We start from the raw sequence: 17948 nt of genomic DNA on the forward strand, positions 1-17948 counted from the left end.
AACAACTTGAACGTTGACAAAGTTTCTCTGTGATGCAAAGTGTGGAGTTTAGGACGCGAGGCAAAGCCACTAAACAGTTGCCCTTTTTGTCTACATAACTACCTACAGATGAACGGGTAACTTCTGTTTTAGATATAGGCATCTTACCACTGAGTTAGTTTATCCGTAATCCGAATGATAACGATGAAAGTGGCCTCTCTGTATGTAGCTTGAGACGTCGGTTTACCACTTCACCTTTGCCGAATCAGGAGGGAAGCTTTATGACAGCAGACTGATGTCATACGACATCTACAAAGTGACGTTTATGCATCTGACCCATATGAATAAGAATAAAATTATGCACTACCACTCTCTCAGTCAGGGGGCAGTAAGTTATGGAGGTGTGAAGACGGAGCAGCTGCCGTCAACTGCTTCATCAATGTAAAGTTATAGTGCCTGACTTTATAATCCGTCACCCATCCAGTTCTTATGGGAACAGTAGGTGCCCCGAATATTGATGTTCAGGTTAATTCACCCACCTAGGCACTTGTAGAGGCCTTGACTTATCCAGGCCAGGATTGCCAAGGTTATGAGGTCACCAAAACTTGCTGCAATAGGGGTGGCAACGTTGTCCGGGTTAATGCCTGTCTTCTTGGAACCCACAATCACGCCCACCATAATGAAACCTAAGCGAGTAAGATGAAGCAATCAGAAGTCCATACTGATTTTGTGTGGAGAGGACAGCAGTAACTCAGCTGGAGGGTCGGAATCAATAGTTTACCTTGCAGCATGGAGGCGATGAAGGCCGTGGCTACACTGCTGGAGCACAGCAGCACGGCGTGGCTCATCTGGAACTTCCCCTCTGGGATCCAGCCAAGAACCACAGCTGCGACAGCTGCCATGAAACCCACCACAGTGGCCTGAACCTGCCGACAGAAGGACAAAGAGGGGGTGGTTAAAAAAAAACATTTACTTGCTGACACTTGACTAAGAACAGATTGTGAAACACTGGGCAAACAGGGATATTATGGCGAGTTTAGCAATATGTCGGTATATGAGTAACAGTGTCTGCGCTCAGACTTACTACAGGAACAAATAATTTGGCTTCATTCAACTCCATATTTAGACTCTATGATTCAGCATAACTTTTTATTTGTGGTGGGAAAAAAACACATTTCATTTTTAAATAAATATAAATTGTATTTTCCCATTTGTACTTTTTGGCCACACTAGGTTTACATACTGTATGTGATAATAAAGGATACAATGTCGATATTTACAGTTACTTATGCACCCAATGGCTCTGGAATCATCAATTTTCTATACTACTGTACTTGTTCTGGTGACGGGTAAGCTGGGGTCTATGCTAGTTGACTTTGGGCGAAATGCAGGGTACAACCTGGACTGATTGCCAGCCAATCATACTACACATATAAACAACCATTCATAGTCAAAGTCACATTCACACAATGGACAATGTAGAGTCTCCAGTTAACCTGACATGCATGTTTATGGAATGTGGGTACTGTATTTTACCCACGCATAATTGTGCCGCTCATCTGACAAACTCATGCTCTTGATAAATAGACCATGGTTTCAACAGGCTACAGACATTCATTGCCAAGAAGCATTACAAAAAAAGCACAAATTTCCACACTATTTCAACAAAAATGACATATAATTGATGTGTATCCACAGTTGAATGATTACCTGCTTGAGTGCCAGGTTGCCTATTATTAAATTCCACTTCTCTATCGGAGAATCCATCTTGCCCACGTTCACCTGTGTTGCAAACAAACAACAGCAGCAAAACAGCAGTGAAGTCACATGCAGCTTTGGTGATTAATTCGCTGTTGTTTTGAGTAATGTTGGCATCTCTATTCAAACGCTTGTGGTTTTGAGTTCAATCAGACATGCTAATAGGCTTTGCTCAGAGCTGGTACATCTTGTTTGGTTGGCATCTGGAGGATGTTTTCATAATTAAATATTATGTTAGACTATGTTACCTACGTTGGCTGGACCACACGAGAGAAGAAATGCTCCTCAAAAATTGCAGTTGGGTAAGACAGATTTTGTTTCATAAACAAACGATAAAGCCGCAAAAAAGCAGAGACAAAACATGTGCCGACTTGCTTTTCCCATAACAGCACCTTCAGTAAACGCTCCTTACCTAGTTAGCCTTGTTCAAACGCCAACAGGTGTTATGAAGCAAAATATTTAATTTACTAGTGTTTAGACTTTTCTGGCACACTGTGTGCCTTTGAGACATAAGAGAACAACACTGACATGAGAATCTACTCTGCTATGAATACAGTGCATCCGGAAAGTATTCACAGCGCTTCACTTTTTCTACATTTTGTCATGTTACAGCCTCATTCCAAACTGTATTAAATTAATCTCTTACCTCAAAATTCTACACAAAATACTCCATTATGACAATGTGAAAAAAGTTTTTTTTGACATGTTTTGAATTTATTAAAAATAGAAAACAAAAAAAATCACATTTACATAAGTATTCACAGCCTTTGCTTAATACTTTGTTGATCCACCTTTGGCAGCAATTACAGCCTCAAGTCTTTTTGATATGATCCCACAAGTTTAGCACACCTATCTTTAGGCAGTTTTGCCCATTCTTCTTTGCAATAAGTCTCAAGCTCCATCAGGTTGGATGGGAGACGTCTGTGCACAGCCATTTTCACATCTCTCCAGAGATGTTCCATCGGATTCAAGTCTGGACTCTGGCTGGGCCACTCCAGGACATTCACGGAGTGGTTCTGAAGCCAATCTTTTGAGATCTTGGCTGTGTGCTTCGGGTCGTTGACCTCAGGCTGGGGCGAAGGTTAATTTTTCAGCAGGACAAGAGCGCTCTGGAGCAGGTTTTCATCCAGGATATCTCTATATATTGCTGCATTCATTTTTCCTTCTATCCTGACTAGTCTGCCAGTTCCTGCTGCTGAAAAACATCCCCACAGCATGATGCTGCCACCACCATGCTTCACTGTAGGGATGGTATTTTTTTTTTTTTTTTTTTACAATAACTATGGGACCTGGTGTTGCCATCAGAGAATTGATGAAAAGCGGTCCACTAAGCTAAAGTTAATTTCCATTTAAGGACCAAAATAATACTAATTATTTTAAGTCAAAATAGCAACTAAATGCTGATTAATATTTTTCTTGAATATATCCATATTTGGTAAGGTGGGAAAGGTGTGAGCTGGCAGCGAGTTCCATAGACGGCATGCCCTTGGTACGTAAGAGGATTGGTGAAGATGTGTGCGAGACCTGGAGATAGTTACACAGTATGGATGTGCAGTAGAGGAGGATCTTGTTGTCCTCAAACTAGCAAACACCGGGGGGATGATCGAACCAATTTCCAACGATGGCTTGAAGAAGAAATGTCTGTAAAAACATCTAAGCTCCAAAGGGGTAAATACCAGCATTGATTGGGTCTTCAATGTTCAGAAGATGCAAGGCCTTCCGCTGAAGTCTGCATAGAATACTGAGAGCAGTATTGCCAGCTCCACTCCAAATGGGTGATGCATACTCCATGAGGGGTCGAATGTAGGCCTTGTAGATGGTAACTCTGGCCTTGAAGGGGAGAAGATCCCTTGACCGACTTAGGATGTAGAGCCGCTTTGCAGTCTTCTTAGCAAGATATGTAATATACGGGGTCCAAGTAATAACAACACCAAGAAGGGTGATACTCTTGGTAGGCTTCAGCTGACTGCCCATGAAGTGAAGAGGGGTGTGTGTCTTGTCACGCTTCCTGCTGATAATCATCTCCTCTGTCTTGCTAGCATTAAAAGTAATGCACCAGTCAGATGCCCACTTCTCAATTGCGTGTAGGTCTTTCTGCAAACTGTCAGTGCACATGGCACGATCTGCAGGATTCTTGATGACTGCATGGAGAGATGAATCATCAGCAAATAGGTGAAGATCGTTGTCAAGGTGTGAAGCCAGATCATCTATGAACATCAGAAAAAGAAGGGGACCAAGGACACTTGCCTGTGGCACGCCTGCAGATAGAGCTTTAGGAGTGGAGATAAATCCATCCAGGACCACAGCCTGCTGACGATTAGCTAAGAATGAAGATATCCAGCTGTGTAAGTCACCACAGATACCAAAAGATGTGAGTTTGGCTAGTAGACCATGGTGCCATACTCGATCAAACGCCTTCTTGATATCGAGAGCAATAATCCGAACTTCCTGTTGAGTATCTAGACAGTCATTCCACCACTGAGTGATATATGCCAGCATGTCAACAGTAGACCTCTTCTCCAGGAACCCATATTGAGAGTCACAGAGAAGTTGGTTCTTGCCCAGAAATTTGCGGATATGGTCACTGATGCAGCCTTCCGTGACCTTCGAGATAATTGGTAGGAGGGAAATGGGTCTGTAGTTAGATGGATCTTGTTTGCTGCCTTTTTTCGGTACGGCTACTACATGCGCCCTCTTCCATTCAGTAGGGACAGTCTTACTTGTGAGTGAGATGTTGAAAAGTTTAGACAGGACAGGAGAAAGCTCTGGAGCACAGTTCTTCAAAACGGTGGCTGAAATGCCATCAGCCCCACTGGCTTTCGATGTATCGAGGTTGCGAAGTTTCTTGATGAGGATCTTGGGCCAGAACTTCAGAGAAGAGATCACCTTGGGGGTTTTAGGTTGTAGATCTGGTGGAGCCTTTCCTCTGTCATCAAGATGAGCATTGGCAGCAAATGTATTGGCCTGGTGATGAGCAGTGCCTGGTTTCCTCCAAACATGGCGCCTGGCATTCACACCAAAGAGTTCAATCTTTGTCTCATCAGACCAGAGAATTTGGTTTCTGAGAGTCATTCAGGTGCTTTTTGGCAAATTCCAGACGGGCTGCCATGTTCCTTTTACTAAGGAGTGGCTTTCGTCTGGCCACTCTACCATACAGGCCTGATTGGTGGATTGCTGCAGAGATGGTTGTCCTTCTGGAAGGCTCTCCTCTCTCCACAGAGGAACGCTGGAGCTCTGACAGAGTGACCATCGGGGCCTTGGTCACCTCCCTGACTAAGGCCCTTCTTCCCCGATCGCTCAGTTTAGAAGGCCGGCCAGCTCTAGGAAGAGTCCTGGTGGTTCCAAACGTCTTCCATTTACGAATAATGGAGGCCACTGTGCTCATTGGGACCTTCAAAGCAGCAGAAATTTTTCTGTACCCTTCCCCAGATTTGTGCCTCAAGACAATCCTGTCTCGCAGGTCTACAGACAGTTCTTTTGACTTCATGCTTGGTGTTTGTGCTCTGACATGCACAGTCAACTGTGGGACCTTATATAGACAGGTGTGTGCCTTTCCAAATCATGTCCAATCAACTGAATTTACTGCAGGTGGACTCCAATTAAGCTGTAGAAAGATCTCAAGGATGATCAGTGGAAAAAAGATGCACCTGAGCTCAATTTTGAGCTTCATGGCAAAGGCTGTGAATACTTATGTAAATGTGATTTCTTAGTTTTCTATTTTTAATAAATTCAAAAAAAGTCAAAAAAAAAACTTTTTTCACATTGTCATAATGGAGTATTTTGTGTAGAATTTTGAGGTAAGAAATTAATACAATTTGGAATGAGGCTGTAACATGACAAAATGTGGAAAAAGTGAAGCGCTGTGAATACTTTCCGGATGCACTGTATGGGGCTTGTGTGGGGCCAAAAGCAAATAAAGAGATTTCTACGTGCTGCGTTTTGGGGTTTGACAAGTGGCAAATAACAGGGAAGCCCACTGAGACCTGTTGTTAAATAAGGTTTGATTGTAACTTAACCCGTTCACACATATTTCCACTCTGGCTTTGAGTTGTGGACAATTACGCAAATCATCTACGCCGTCAACCTCAAATGTGTACACGTGGTTATTTTGATCTAACCGCTGTTGAGAGGCGTGAGGCCAGCGTCATCTCCAGGTTGCCCTTCAGGCCAAGCAAAGCCGGAACCAGGATGAAGATCTCTGTGATGTACTGGAAAGCCTCCCAGTGCTGTAGGGAAGAAAAGGGAGCAAGGCATGTATTGTTTGACAGAACATATCAGTCATGGGATATTATTTTTAAAGGGAGATCAATTGAAGCATCTTGAATCTGTGACCTTGGGTATACAAACCAACTGCCTTCAATCTTTAATATAAATTCATACAATTAAAATATGGTGCAGACAAAGTCCACAAACCACAGTTTGACAATTGTAGCTCATCTTACCTGCACAATGTCCAGCACCATGCCAGCTGATACAGTTCCAAAGCCAGCCAGCAGGAAAGGCACGATGATCTGCAAAGCCATAGCAAGAGGGGACTCCTTGGGCAGGATATGCACTGCCGCTTCCAGTCTTTCCTCCTCCCCGCCTTCATCCTCATCAGCATCCTCTTCGGACAGTCTCCTCTCAGCCAACATGGGCACCATTTCTGAGTAGCTCCCATCTCCAGAGTCGGATAAAGTCACAGATGACCGAGATGCGCGGTCCAGCAGCCGTCGGCTTTCTAGTTGAGACGGTGCTTCTTGTCTGTAGCCATTCTGGAGGGAAGTGGCCTCATGTTTAGCTCCGAGGTCCACCATAGCCAGACGCTCATCCTGGAGTTTGGTGTACCCAGTCGGCACCATTGTTTGCAGGAGAGACGTGATCCGACCAGATGATTTTAAGGCGAAAGGACTCCGGCCACCGCCTGCTCCACTCATGCGTACTGTAAGGCTAGAGCCCAGGGACTCCCCTATTGCTCCCCCTAGACTCTGGATACTCATGATGTGTCCTCCAACAACAGTGTCTCATCTCCCACAAGCCAGAGTACAAGTGTCAGTCGATGGTGATTTACAAAGGTACAGGTCGGCCATTAGTCTGCAAAAATACACCAAAAATAAATACTGTAAACCTGCACTGTAACATTTAAATATTAAGACAGCAGTAGTAGTACATAAAGCCAGTGTGTCAAAACAAGAAAAATTAAAGGATGCAATACAATGTAGGTGAATAATACCCAAAGAAAACAACACGTTAGCATTGTGTGATAGCTAACAAAGTAAATTTCTTCATCGTATGACAATAAACCTCATTAGTAATGAATTAACTACATTTTACAAGATGACTACGGCCAATAAAAACGAGCTGAAGGCAAAAAATGGCGCTCGGGCCACACTTTGGACAACTATGCCAAAAAGTCTTAATGTAGCCCTAATGCAGCCCTTAAAGTAATTGGGGCAACAACATTATTCAGGCCCATTTTCTTAGTTTAAAATATCTGACGCCTAAAATGTAAAAGCGTCACACAGCTTCACACGTTTGTTTTTCGCCAACGAACCACTAATGTTCAGTACAGTCGTCATTCCGTATTTATGTTCGCTAGCGTTGTGCTGCATTAGCTATAACGTTAGCTGTGTAGAAAATGCAAATGCTGGACCGCTCCATCTACTACTGAGAAAACGGTGACTATTTAGCCCACACAACAACCACATCCTCATTATTCAAGTTGAATTTCATCGACTGGGAAAGTTACCATTGCGAAGAGTCGATATCGCATCCGAGAAAAGGAAGATGCTAGTGTAGTTTCCTAAATGACAGCCAGCCGCGTCACAGCCAAAGATCGTCTATGACGAAACAATTGGCCACTACTTGAAGGAGCTAATTTTCATGAAATACGTGTGATCACATATACGTTTTTGAAGATAGGAAAATAATATAATTTATTTATTATTTGTTAATCTCATCTTATCTGTCATCACTTATTAAAACAGACATTTTCAGCAGTCATTCGATGTATCGTGCCTTCTTTGTATGTCATTTTACTCCCAAACTACAGAGGGCGTAACTGGAACATTAAGTTCATTATTTGTTATTCCTTCAACGCGGATGTTACGCTGACTAACACATGTAAGGATTGTTTTGTAGTCGTGTCCCTTTAGCGATGGATGAAAAAACGAATAAATCGAGTTCAAAGGATTTGCTGTCATGGGGCAACGGTGGAGGTTTGTAAGAAAGCTTTTTCTTTGCTGTTAAACTGGAGGTTAGATGTTCGAGTGGGGAGGGGCGCTCGCGTTGGCTGGAGTCGCAGCATTTATATTGGAACACATGCTAGCATGTATTGGTAGACAATCAACGCTATGCACATTTGTTTTTATTGAATGACGTCACAGGTCTTGCTGAGAAGCTACTCCTGAAACCAGTGACTGCCTTGAAAACTGAGAGACTTCCACCAAGCAGCGGTGAGATGTGCTTTGCATTGCAGTTTGCAATGTTTAAATTGAGAAATAATGGTTTGTTTTTTGTGTTTCAGTGATGGAGCGGTTGCAGAGTTTTCTCCCTCAGATTGCAGAAGCAAATCAAAAGCTCAAGCAGCAGATGGAGGGATCTCCTGCAGCACACTTCGACATAGAGAATGTAGAGGAGGCAGAAAAAGTGATAGAGATGGTGAGTGTGAAACACATTTGACAAATGTCTTTTCATCTGATTATTCTGATTTTTTTGCCATCTTTCCAGGATGTTGCATTGGTGGAGCTCAGCGACTCTGAGGGTGAGGAGGATGCATCAGAATCCGATGAGGACTCTGATGAGGAGAGTGGTTTAACTGAACAGAACCTCAAACTACCACGACACAACAGAGGCAATAAGGACAAAATCAACATCCAGGTTGTGGAGCAGAACGTGGACTAGATGTAGGACTTTATATCAACAATGGGACTTCTTTACGTTGATGAAAAAGGCATTTGTAGGACACAATACTTTTGTACAGAACGATGGAAGAGCTTCCTCAGCCCCATGGGAACAGTTTGTGCCTTCAGAGCAGGCAGCGCCATTCATACAACATAAGTCAAGGCGTGATATTTGCCATGGCTCAAAGGTTGGGAAACAATGCTTTATTGTATAATTTCTACATGTAATTGCTTTTTGTGCGTGTTTGGCTTTGTTTGTCGGAATAAAAGAATCCACACCAGCTTGGATTCATGTGGAAATGACCCTTGACCTCAGATCAAGTCGATAGGTATTTTGTTGATATTAAACTAGATTGCATATTGATCTCGATTGAAATCAAACCCATACGCTTCACTGTCCGGGCCAGGAGGCTCTGAGGTTGAGGAGAATGAAGACATCACAGGGAGCCAAGTAATAAACGCCCAACTCGTTCAACACAGACTGCGGTGAAGGGTCATCCCTCCCCGTCCAATCTCTGGTCGTCTCCTCAGACTCCTTAATGAGAGTCCTCAACAGGATGGCAGAACCCACGTTGAGACATAAGATGATGCAAGCCTCCTTGACACTAGCAAAGTACATAGTAGATTATTTTTCTTTCTAAACATCAAATCATGGAGACATAAAATGCTTTTAAAATATAGCTACAACAACAACAAATATTCATTTAGCTGTGTTTATGATTGTAACTTACACATATTTTTTGTATTTTGTATTTGTAATATATTAGTTGCAATAATATTGCCATATTGATTCTGTTTCTTCTGTTTTGTGGGATGTACACGTAACTAAATAATTTGGTGGTCAAAGCTGTTTTCCTTTCCACTTTCTCATGCACACCAAATCATTATTAAAGTTCTAAAATAAAACTGTTGTATTCATTCATTTTCTACCGCTTATCTTCACGGGGGTGCTGGAGCCTACCCCAGCTGTCATTGGGCAAGAGGCGGGGTACACCCTGGACTGGTCGCCAGCCAATCACAGGGCACATATAGACAAACAACCATTCACACTCACATTCATACCTATGGACAATTTGGAGTGGCCAATTAACCTAGCATGTTTTTGGAATGTGGGAGGAAACCGGAGTACCCGGTGAAAACCCACGCATGCACGGAGAGAACATGCAAACTCCACACAGAGATGCCCGAGGGTGGACTCTAACTCTGGTCTCCTAGCTGTGTGGCCTGCACGCTAACCACTTGGTCGTCGTGAAACCCAGCTGTTGGATGATTATGTTTTTTTTCTCTCTCAAATTATTGCCTGATTCCTATTAACACAGTTTGCAGTTTAGATACAGTGAAGAAAATAAGTATTTGAACACCCTGCTATTTTGCTATTTCTCCCACTTAGAAATCATGGAGGGGTCTGAAATTTTCATCGTAGGTGCATGTCCACTGTGAGAGAGATAAACTAAAAAGAAAAATCCAGAAATCACAATGCATGATTTTTTAACAATTTATTTGTGTGATACAGCTGCTAATAAGTATTTGAACACCTGAGAAAATGAATGTTAATATTTGGTACAGTAGCCTTTGTTTGCTATTACAGAGGTCAAACGTTTCCTGTAGTTTTTCACCAGGTTTGCACACACTGCAGGAGGGATCTTGGCCCACTCCTCCACACAAATCTTCTCTAGATCAGTCAGGTTTCTGGGCTGTCGCTGAGAAACACGGAGTTTGAGCTCCCTCCAAAGATTTTCGATTGGGTTCAGGTCTGGAGACTGGCTGGGCCATGCTAGAACCTTGATATGCTTCTTACGGAGCCACTCCTTGGTTTTCCTGGCTGTGTGCTTCGGGTCGTTGTCGTGTTGGAAGACCCAGCCACGACCCATCTTCAATGCTCTGACAGAGGGAAGGAGGTTGTTCCCCAAAATCTCACAATACACGGCCCCAGTCATCCTCTCTTTAATGCAGTGCACTCGTCCTGTCCCATGTGCAGAAAAACACCCCCAAAGCATGATGCTACCACCCCCATGCTTCACAGTAGGGATGGTGTTCTTCGGATTGTACTCTTCATTCTTCTTCCTCCAAACACGCTTATTGGAATTATGACCAAAAAGTTCTATTTTGGTCTCATCTGACCATAAAACTTTCTCCCATGACTCCTCTGTATCATCCAAATGGTCATATGCAAACTTAAGACGGGCCTTGACATGTGCTGGTTTAAGCAGGGGAACCTTTCGTGCCATGCATGATTTCACATCATGACGTCTTAGTGTATTACCTACAGTAACCTTGGAAACGGTGGTCCCAGCTCTTTTCAGGTCATTGACCAAGTCCTGTCGTGTAGTTCTGGGCTGATTCCTCACCTTTCTTAGAATCATTGAGACCCCACGAGGTGATATCTTGCATGGGGCTCCACTCCGATTGAGATTGACCGTCATGTTTAGCTTCTTCCATTTTCTAATGATAGCTCCAACAGTGGACCTTTTTTCACCAAGCTGCTTGGTAATTGCTCCGTAGCCCTTTCCAGCCTTGTGGAGGTGTACAATTTTGTCTCTGGTGTCTTTGGACAGCTCTTTGGTCTTCGCCATGTTACAAGTTAAAGTCTTACTGATTGTATGGGGTGGACAGGTGTCTTTATGCAGCTAACGACCTCAAACAGGTGCATCTGATTCAGGATGATACATGGAGTGCAGGTGGACTTCTAATGGGCAGACTAACAGGTCTTTCAGGGTCAGAATTCTAGATGATACACAGGTGTTCAAATACTTATTTGCAGCTGTATCACACAAATAAATTGTTAAAAAATCATGCATTGTGATTTCTGGATTTTTCTTTTTAGTTTATCTCTCTCACAGTGGACATGCACCTACGATGAAAATTTCAGACCCCTCCATGATTTCTAAGTGGGAGAAATAGCAAAATAGCAGGGTGTTCAAATACTTATTTTCTTTACTGTAAATAAACAAGCATTTATGCTATACATTGTTAAATGAATACCTCTACAACTATTATTATCTATATTTCTCATTAATATTCCAATTTTGCTGGGTATATGTGTTAGAAATGTCCACTTTGTACATTCTGGCTATGCTTGCTGCATATTGTATTTCCTCTTCCAATAGCAGATGAATGTAAAAGCTGTGCCTAAAATGCTGTGATCTACCAGTCCACTTACTGCTTAAAAAAGTTCTCCGGTCTTTTGCAGTGGTGACCGAAGAGAGGAAAAAGATTTCTGGTCATGTCAAACTGAAGCTGAGCCGCTCCACCATCACTGAAATGATTAGACAGAATCACCTGAAAAATAAAGTATGAGTAAAATACAGGTAAAAGGTCAAAGTAAAACACGTGAATTTATTTTGCATACATGTGTACAGTATCTAAAACAAAAGCAGTACACCGCTCACATTTCAGCAGCGATTTTTATCATAACATATCTTCTTAAGGGGCAATACTATAGAAAAACATAACTTTGTTATACGTTAAAGTAGTAGTCTGACCTGTATAGCAGTATAGATGTACAGAAAATGACAACACACTGCCATAATTGTCTAAATACCTGGCAGCACAAGTAAGAAGATGAAGGAAGGATGAAGAAGTGTAACAATGTATATATTTAGACAATAGTGGCTTTGTACAGACTTAATACTTCTTACACTGACTACTCCATAAGGATATCAAAGTTTCTTTTACATACTAATGTCCCCTAAGAAGATAAAATAAAAGGCTTGCTGAAATGTGAGGGGTGTACTCACTTTTTATGCAGCATGCACAGTCCTTACTTCTTGGTAGAGAAAACTATCAAGTCTTTCTGCAAGGCCCTGCCAAGCCAGCTGGAACAGAGACAAACTTAGGACCTGGTGGAGGTTCAACAGACTATCCCTGATGCAAAGCATCATGGGACATGCAGAACTGGACAAAGTCATGGCAGACATGTCATGCTGGGATGGATGACAAAACCATCTAAAAGGAAAAGACAGAAATAGAATCCATCAATGCCAAGTTAAGCGTAATGAAGGGGATTTTGATGTTTGTGTGTCCCACCTGTCTTGGCAGTACGCTGTGGCTTTTTCCGTGATGTCTCTCATGATTCCATCCAGCAGCCTCCCCATCATGTCACCTTTGAGTCGATCCAGCAAGGCCAGCAGACCTTCAAACAACGAGCCCTCCAGAGAAGCCAGACGACCCATCTCCATCACCCCGAGACCTCCCACGACTGTCTCATCGCCCAGGGACACTGCAGCCTGCTGAAGTTGTAGGAAGAACTGCAACAGAAACAATAAAAAGGTGTGTGTGTGTGTGTGTGTGTGTTGGAGGAGTATTTATAAACAAATGCTGCATCGTGTGGTAGCTTGGTGCTGCATGTTCTCTAATCAACACATATTTTCTATACGGAAAGAAAATCAAACATATATGAGATTTATCAGTACCAAAAATTAACAATACAATAATGCATCTGATTTATACCAACAAAAATATATATATACAAATTTAATTTGACACATTTTTATTTGACAAGCATCCGATGTGATCGGCAGAACGGGCATTTATTGCAGATTTAAATGATCTCACAACAGGCACCATCATAATAACCATAATAATAACACAGGCTACTCTTGGGGCCATAACCCATGACAAGCTAAAACTCAACTCTGAACCTCCCCACCACCAATTTTTCTTAGGGAACACATTTATTGGGACACACATGAGCAGGAGTTTGATTTACATCTTAAATGGCATATTTACTCTGACAAAGTCTAGTGTGTATATTGACTAATATAAGTAAAGCTATTAAAAGCTACATTGATGAGACAAAAATCTACCGCAGGAAGTACTGTCAAGAGTCTATATTATGATTTTTATGTCTTGTTTTCTCTGATTATATCTACTAAATTGGGCAATACAAATGTAAAGGTAACAATAGAGGTATTACTTCATGTCAAGGGGGCACTAGTTATGTTAAAAACCCGTATATAGAAGATCATACTTTGCGGAAATTCACCTAAAACAGGCAGGTCTGGAACCAATTAACCGTGATCAACAAGGGACGACTATGATGAGTTAGCCACTGCCAACACAAATAAGTACTGGGGCATGCTCGATATAGTAGCTGCCATTTGAAAACAAGGGAACAGACAAACGTACCACATTGTCTCCCCAGTCTGTCAGGATGGTTGAAATGTAGTTGACCGCATTGAGGATGGCACAATAGCGCAGGCTGAGTGGGCAGCGTGATTCCTCCTTCATCACCTAGGAGAGAAAAAATGGCCACCACCAAGATTGAAAAATCCTATGAGAAAATGGAATAGCACATGGTAGATTCCAAGGGCCCCTGGGAAGTGATGAGAAGCTCAGTGGACCGTTCTAGTTAGCTAGGTGGTAGCCGCCAGTGACAGATAGGCATGTAAAGAAACATGCAAGAAACGTTCAACACCAATAGGTTTGGGTGCTCAAACAGGCTAGCATTGGTTAGCGTAGCCTGTGTCAAGATGTCAAACAAGTCTTGTTGACATTCTTACCTGGGTGAGTCGTATACGGAAGTCATCGACCAGTTCTCTTTGTAATTCCAGAAACTTCAGCTGTGCAGAGACACAGGGTAAAGCCTGGTAGCGGTCTGAGGAAAAAAAGTTCAATTCATTAAAACACACAAATGTGTTACTCACAGAAAGGTCATTCTTACCCGTAATAACCTGGAGCAGAGTCATGAACGTCTCAGCGCAGTCCGGAGACTTAAGCTCATCCATGTCACGGATGTCTTTATACTGAGAGCTCCATGCACCCTCGGCTGACAGCATGGCGTCCACTTTCTCCACAGCCACTGCACATACAACCGGTGAGTCCACAACAAATTATATGTTGACGGGTGAAATTTTGCCCACATACTCTTCTTCTCCACTGTGAGCCACTTCTGAAGGATGGCGTCCTCCAGCAGGAGGTGGAGCAGACCGGGAAGCGACACGGGGTACGAGTGGTTGCTTCGTAGCTCCTTCTCAAATTGCAGCACCTCCTCCACCAGGTGGCAAAAGAGCGCGTCGTCATAGAGCAGGCGGGATGCATCACCAGCTACCTTCTCCTGGACTAAAGACAGCAGGCCTCGACACAGCTCCACCTGCATGTGGACATAGTACATTCTCTTTGTGTTTCATTTGTTTGATTATATTATACTCTATTTTATATTTTTATACACACCCTGGCGTTGATGGTGGCACCAGCTCGGTCCAGGATAGGCTGGATCTTTTCCTCCATGAAGGTTGTGCTGTTCCCTATCCACATTAGCACCTGAGTGAGGTACCACTCTGGCTGAAAATGCACAAACAAATACAAGTTTCATATACCAATTAACACCAGCTACAATAACTGTAGCTGGTCAATATTCCGGGATCCCCTGTATTTGTTTGGGAGACAAACCTTGCTGAGGGTGTTGGTCTGTCGATTGCCATAAAAGTGGTATCTAAACCTCTTGCTGAGCGGCTGCATCATGATCTGGATGGGCAGGCAAAGGGGGGGAGCTTGAGGACAAGGCGGTGCTGAAGGAGCGCCCTGGGTGGAAGGTTCAGCTTTCGAAGGAGCAAACGTCCGCTGAGAGATGAGGTCATCACTGGAGAGGGTTGGTTAAGGAGTACAGATGTATGAGAGAGCCATAGGATGTAGAGTGGATTTCCAAATGAAAGGATACGGTGTCTGCAGGGCGAGCAGCTGTGTGACGAGCAGCTCCAGCTGACTGGCAAGCTCTTGCCCATTGGCAGTGGGTGTCAGGGACTGGGTCGGAGGGGAGATAATGGGCCAGTGAAGCTGTGTCAACACCTTCTCCAAATCACTGCGAACGAAATAGGATTATATTGTATGTATTTTACAACCCTGGAGCTTTAGAGCTTTTTTTACCCGGCCAGGCGATCTTTGATGATCTTGTGCCAAAATTGTAGAGTTTCTCTGAGAAAGTCACGGAGGTGAGAACATCTTGACTGACTCAGTCCAGCATCCATCACAGCCATGCTCTCAACAGCCCTGATGGCTTCCCACACACTGCTGGTCATTAGACACTGCTGGACGACAGCACTGTAGGTGTACAGTTCAATGCATTGTTATTGACTCTATCAAAGCTAACATACTTCGACTGTCAAATAGTCTACTTTCCGTACCTCAGCTCTTCAATGTGCTGAAGGCAACGGAGATAATTCATGTGTCTCTCCACTGTCTCAACCTGGTGAAGAGTCTGGCCAAGGGTATCCATCCATGGCTGGACCTCTTCAAGATGCTACAAGATGATACATGACAGTTTCATGGAAAATATAATTGAAAATAGAAATTAAATATTGATTTATGAAGTAAAGTAAAGGTAAAGTAATAGTGCATTTTGTTTTCAGCTTAACATTTTATCCAAAATCCCTATGTCCGAATCCTTTTGTGAGCAGGTGTATCCACTATGCAGTACTTAAGGAGTGCAGTTAATGATGAAAATGCTTACTATGCATGTAAAAATAAAGTATACTACAATATGCTATCTACAGTACCTGGGACAGTGTTTCGGAGATATGTTTTTCTCTCTGTAGGAGCTCCTCCAAAGAACATCTAGCATCTTCCGCTGCAGAGAGAGCTGCAGACACTTGAGGAGGCACAGAGCTGGACACTGTCAAGACCTAAGAGACGTACAAACACATGCACATTATATTATACAATGACCACATCATATTATCATATGATCACCTGTTCTTCCAGCAAGCTGTTTTCCTCCTTGAGTTTGTGCAGCAGGCTCCCAACGTTCTTCAGGGATTTGACGTCGCTGCCCACCTCTTTGTCCAAAAAGTCTACCACATAGTCGCGTAACTCGTCGGAAATGAGTGAACAACAGCCGCCGTCCTGAGTAACTGTCACAGCGGGATTTAATAAGTCTTCTAAAGGTTGGTCGGCGGTGTTTTGTTTAGCTGCGGACGCCGCCATCTTGGCTGTCAACAAAACTTCCGCTTCGAGTGCCACGGATGCTACGTGGAAGGGGGGGGGGGCGCTTGATTTTGAATTCGGCGTCGACCGTGGGCGGTGACTTATGCAAAAGAAACGCGCATTCGCCGCCAGTCAATCAACCGGTCTAGACGGGGTTGATGGATGTATTGAAGATTATTAGGGCTCGAGCACTGACCAGTGCGAAAGCCCTATTGTAATCGTAATGTTTACAATTGTCTGTCACTGTGTGTGTACATAGACTCTAATGCGCCACCAGCTGGTGGAAATGTATATCTGCCGTAACTTCCTTATGCATAGTCGGATGTCTCCAAATTTTCTGATGAGTTGGGTCACCCTCCAGTCTCTGACTGTGTATGTACATAGACTCTATAGCGCCACCAACTGGTGGAAATGTATATCTACCGTAACTTCCTTCCACATGGTCGGATCGGCCCGAATTTTTTTCTGGTGGTTTGGGGTACCCCCTGGTTTATGACTGTGTGAGTACATACAGAGTACTCCATTGCGCCACCAACTGGTGGAAATGTATATCTGCCGTAACTTCCTTCCACATGGTCGGATCGGCCCGAAATGTTTTCTTGTTGTTTGGGGTACCCTCCGGTCCGTTACCATGTGTGTGCATAGACTCTATAGCGCCACCCACAGGTTGAAATGTATATCTGCCGTAACTTACCAATGCATGGTCGGATCGTCTCAATTTTTTTTTATGGTGGGTTGGGTCAACCTCTGGCTTGTGACTGTGTGTACATACACTCTATAGCGCCACCAGCTGGTGGAAATGTATATCTGCTCGAACTTTTATCCTGTGTAGTCCGATCCGCCCGAATTTTTAATGGTGGGTTGTGTCAACCTCTGTGACTGTGTGTGTACATAGACTCTATAGCGCCACCAACGGGTGGAAATGTATATCTGCCGTAACTTCCTTCCACATGGTCGGATCGGCCTGAATTTTTTTCTGGTGGTTTGGGGTACCCGCCGGTCCGTTACCATGTGTGTGCATAGACTATATAGCGCCAACCACCGGTGGAAATGTATATCTGCCGTATGTACCTTCCGCACGGTCAGATTGTCGATAATTTTTCATGGCAATTTGGGGCGTCAGACAGGACGTGATCGCACACCCGCATTGGCACCGGTGTCGCCCCCTCCTGGTAGAAAATTATAAGTGCCGTAACTCCCTTACGCCTTATCAAATCGCCCCGTTTTTTTACGGGGTGTCCGCGCGCCCCTCCACTCGCGCGTGTACCCCCGACTCGTGCGTAGCCCCAAGCGGCGCCGGGGTGCTCGAGCCTGCTCATCACTGCTTGCAGTTTTAATTATATTCATACTTGGTATGTATAGTTTTAAATGAACTTTTGCAGTTAGGGCCAAACGTGTGAGTGAATTTAA

At 43.6% G+C, this 17948-nt stretch overlaps 3 protein-coding genes and 1 pseudogene across 6 annotated transcripts in view; 1 reads left to right on the forward strand and 3 right to left on the reverse strand.

Annotated features, from left to right (window-relative positions):
- slc41a2b (solute carrier family 41 member 2b) overlaps window positions 1–7632 on the reverse strand; it is a 64310-nt gene extending 56678 nt beyond the window's left edge. For all 4 annotated transcript variants that reach the window (XR_009130368.1, XM_058078076.1, XM_058078074.1 and 1 more), the window contains exons 1-6: window positions 7466–7632; window positions 6180–6810; window positions 5856–5963; window positions 1690–1761; window positions 761–905; window positions 519–665 (exon numbers count right to left, since the gene is read on the reverse strand). Coding sequence is in view for 3 of the 4 variants with exons in the window: in XM_058078076.1 (XP_057934059.1) it covers window positions 519–665; window positions 761–905; window positions 1690–1761; window positions 5856–5963; window positions 6180–6716 (1009 nt within the window). In the remaining variant the exon portion in view is untranslated. The remainder of the gene's footprint in view (window positions 1–518; window positions 666–760; window positions 906–1689; window positions 1762–5855; window positions 5964–6179; window positions 6811–7465) is intronic.
- LOC131132456 (uncharacterized) lies at window positions 3605–5843 on the reverse strand (annotated as a pseudogene).
- Window positions 7633–7769: 137 nt separating the features above from the next.
- nopchap1 (NOP protein chaperone 1) lies at window positions 7770–9483 on the forward strand. The gene is made up of 4 exons (XM_058078083.1): window positions 7770–7934; window positions 8103–8171; window positions 8243–8376; window positions 8446–9483. Exons 1-4 carry the CDS (start codon window positions 7874–7876, stop codon window positions 8617–8619), a joined length of 438 nt encoding a protein of 145 aa, XP_057934066.1. The 5' UTR covers window positions 7770–7873; the 3' UTR covers window positions 8620–9483.
- Window positions 8450–16564, reverse strand: rint1 (RAD50 interactor 1). Its single transcript, XM_058078072.1, has 15 exons — window positions 16305–16564; window positions 16112–16237; window positions 15740–15855; window positions 15483–15656; window positions 15277–15417; window positions 15009–15198; window positions 14790–14900; window positions 14484–14709; window positions 14281–14418; window positions 14120–14214; window positions 13746–13850; window positions 12645–12865; window positions 12383–12563; window positions 11779–11897; window positions 8450–9223 (listed from the first exon to the last, which is right to left on the reverse strand). The coding sequence occupies exons 1-15, from the start codon at window positions 16536–16538 to the stop codon at window positions 9010–9012; spliced, it is 2391 nt and encodes a 796-aa protein (XP_057934055.1). The 5' UTR covers window positions 16539–16564; the 3' UTR covers window positions 8450–9009.
- Window positions 16565–17948: the final 1384 nt, after the last annotated feature.

This window comes from Doryrhamphus excisus, chromosome 7 (genome assembly GCF_030265055.1).
Source record: "Doryrhamphus excisus isolate RoL2022-K1 chromosome 7, RoL_Dexc_1.0, whole genome shotgun sequence".
In the NCBI taxonomy this organism is placed as follows: domain Eukaryota; kingdom Metazoa; phylum Chordata; class Actinopteri; order Syngnathiformes; family Syngnathidae; genus Doryrhamphus; species Doryrhamphus excisus.

What these genes read in the sequence shown, in the direction of transcription:
- nopchap1 (XM_058078083.1), top strand. Translation starts at nt 7,874, where the DNA reads ATGGATGAAAAAACGAATAAATCGAGTTCAAAGGATTTGCTGTCATGG. An exon ending in GAGACTTCCACCAAGCAGCG is followed by an intron (nt 8,172 to 8,242) that starts GTGAGATGTGCT and finishes TTTGTGTTTCAG; the next exon opens with TGATGGAGCGGTTGCAGAGT. An exon ending in CAGAAAAAGTGATAGAGATG is followed by an intron (nt 8,377 to 8,445) that starts GTGAGTGTGAAA and finishes CCATCTTTCCAG; the next exon opens with GATGTTGCATTGGTGGAGCT.
- rint1 (XM_058078072.1), bottom strand. Translation starts at nt 16,538, where the DNA reads ATGGCGGCGTCCGCAGCTAAACAAAACACCGCCGACCAACCTTTAGAA. An exon ending in CTGCTCGCCCTGCAGACACC is followed by an intron (nt 15,199 to 15,276) that starts GTATCCTTTCAT and finishes AACCCTCTCCAG; the next exon opens with TGATGACCTCATCTCTCAGC. An exon ending in GTGCCACCATCAACGCCAGG is followed by an intron (nt 14,710 to 14,789) that starts GTGTGTATAAAA and finishes GTCCACATGCAG; the next exon opens with GTGGAGCTGTGTCGAGGCCT.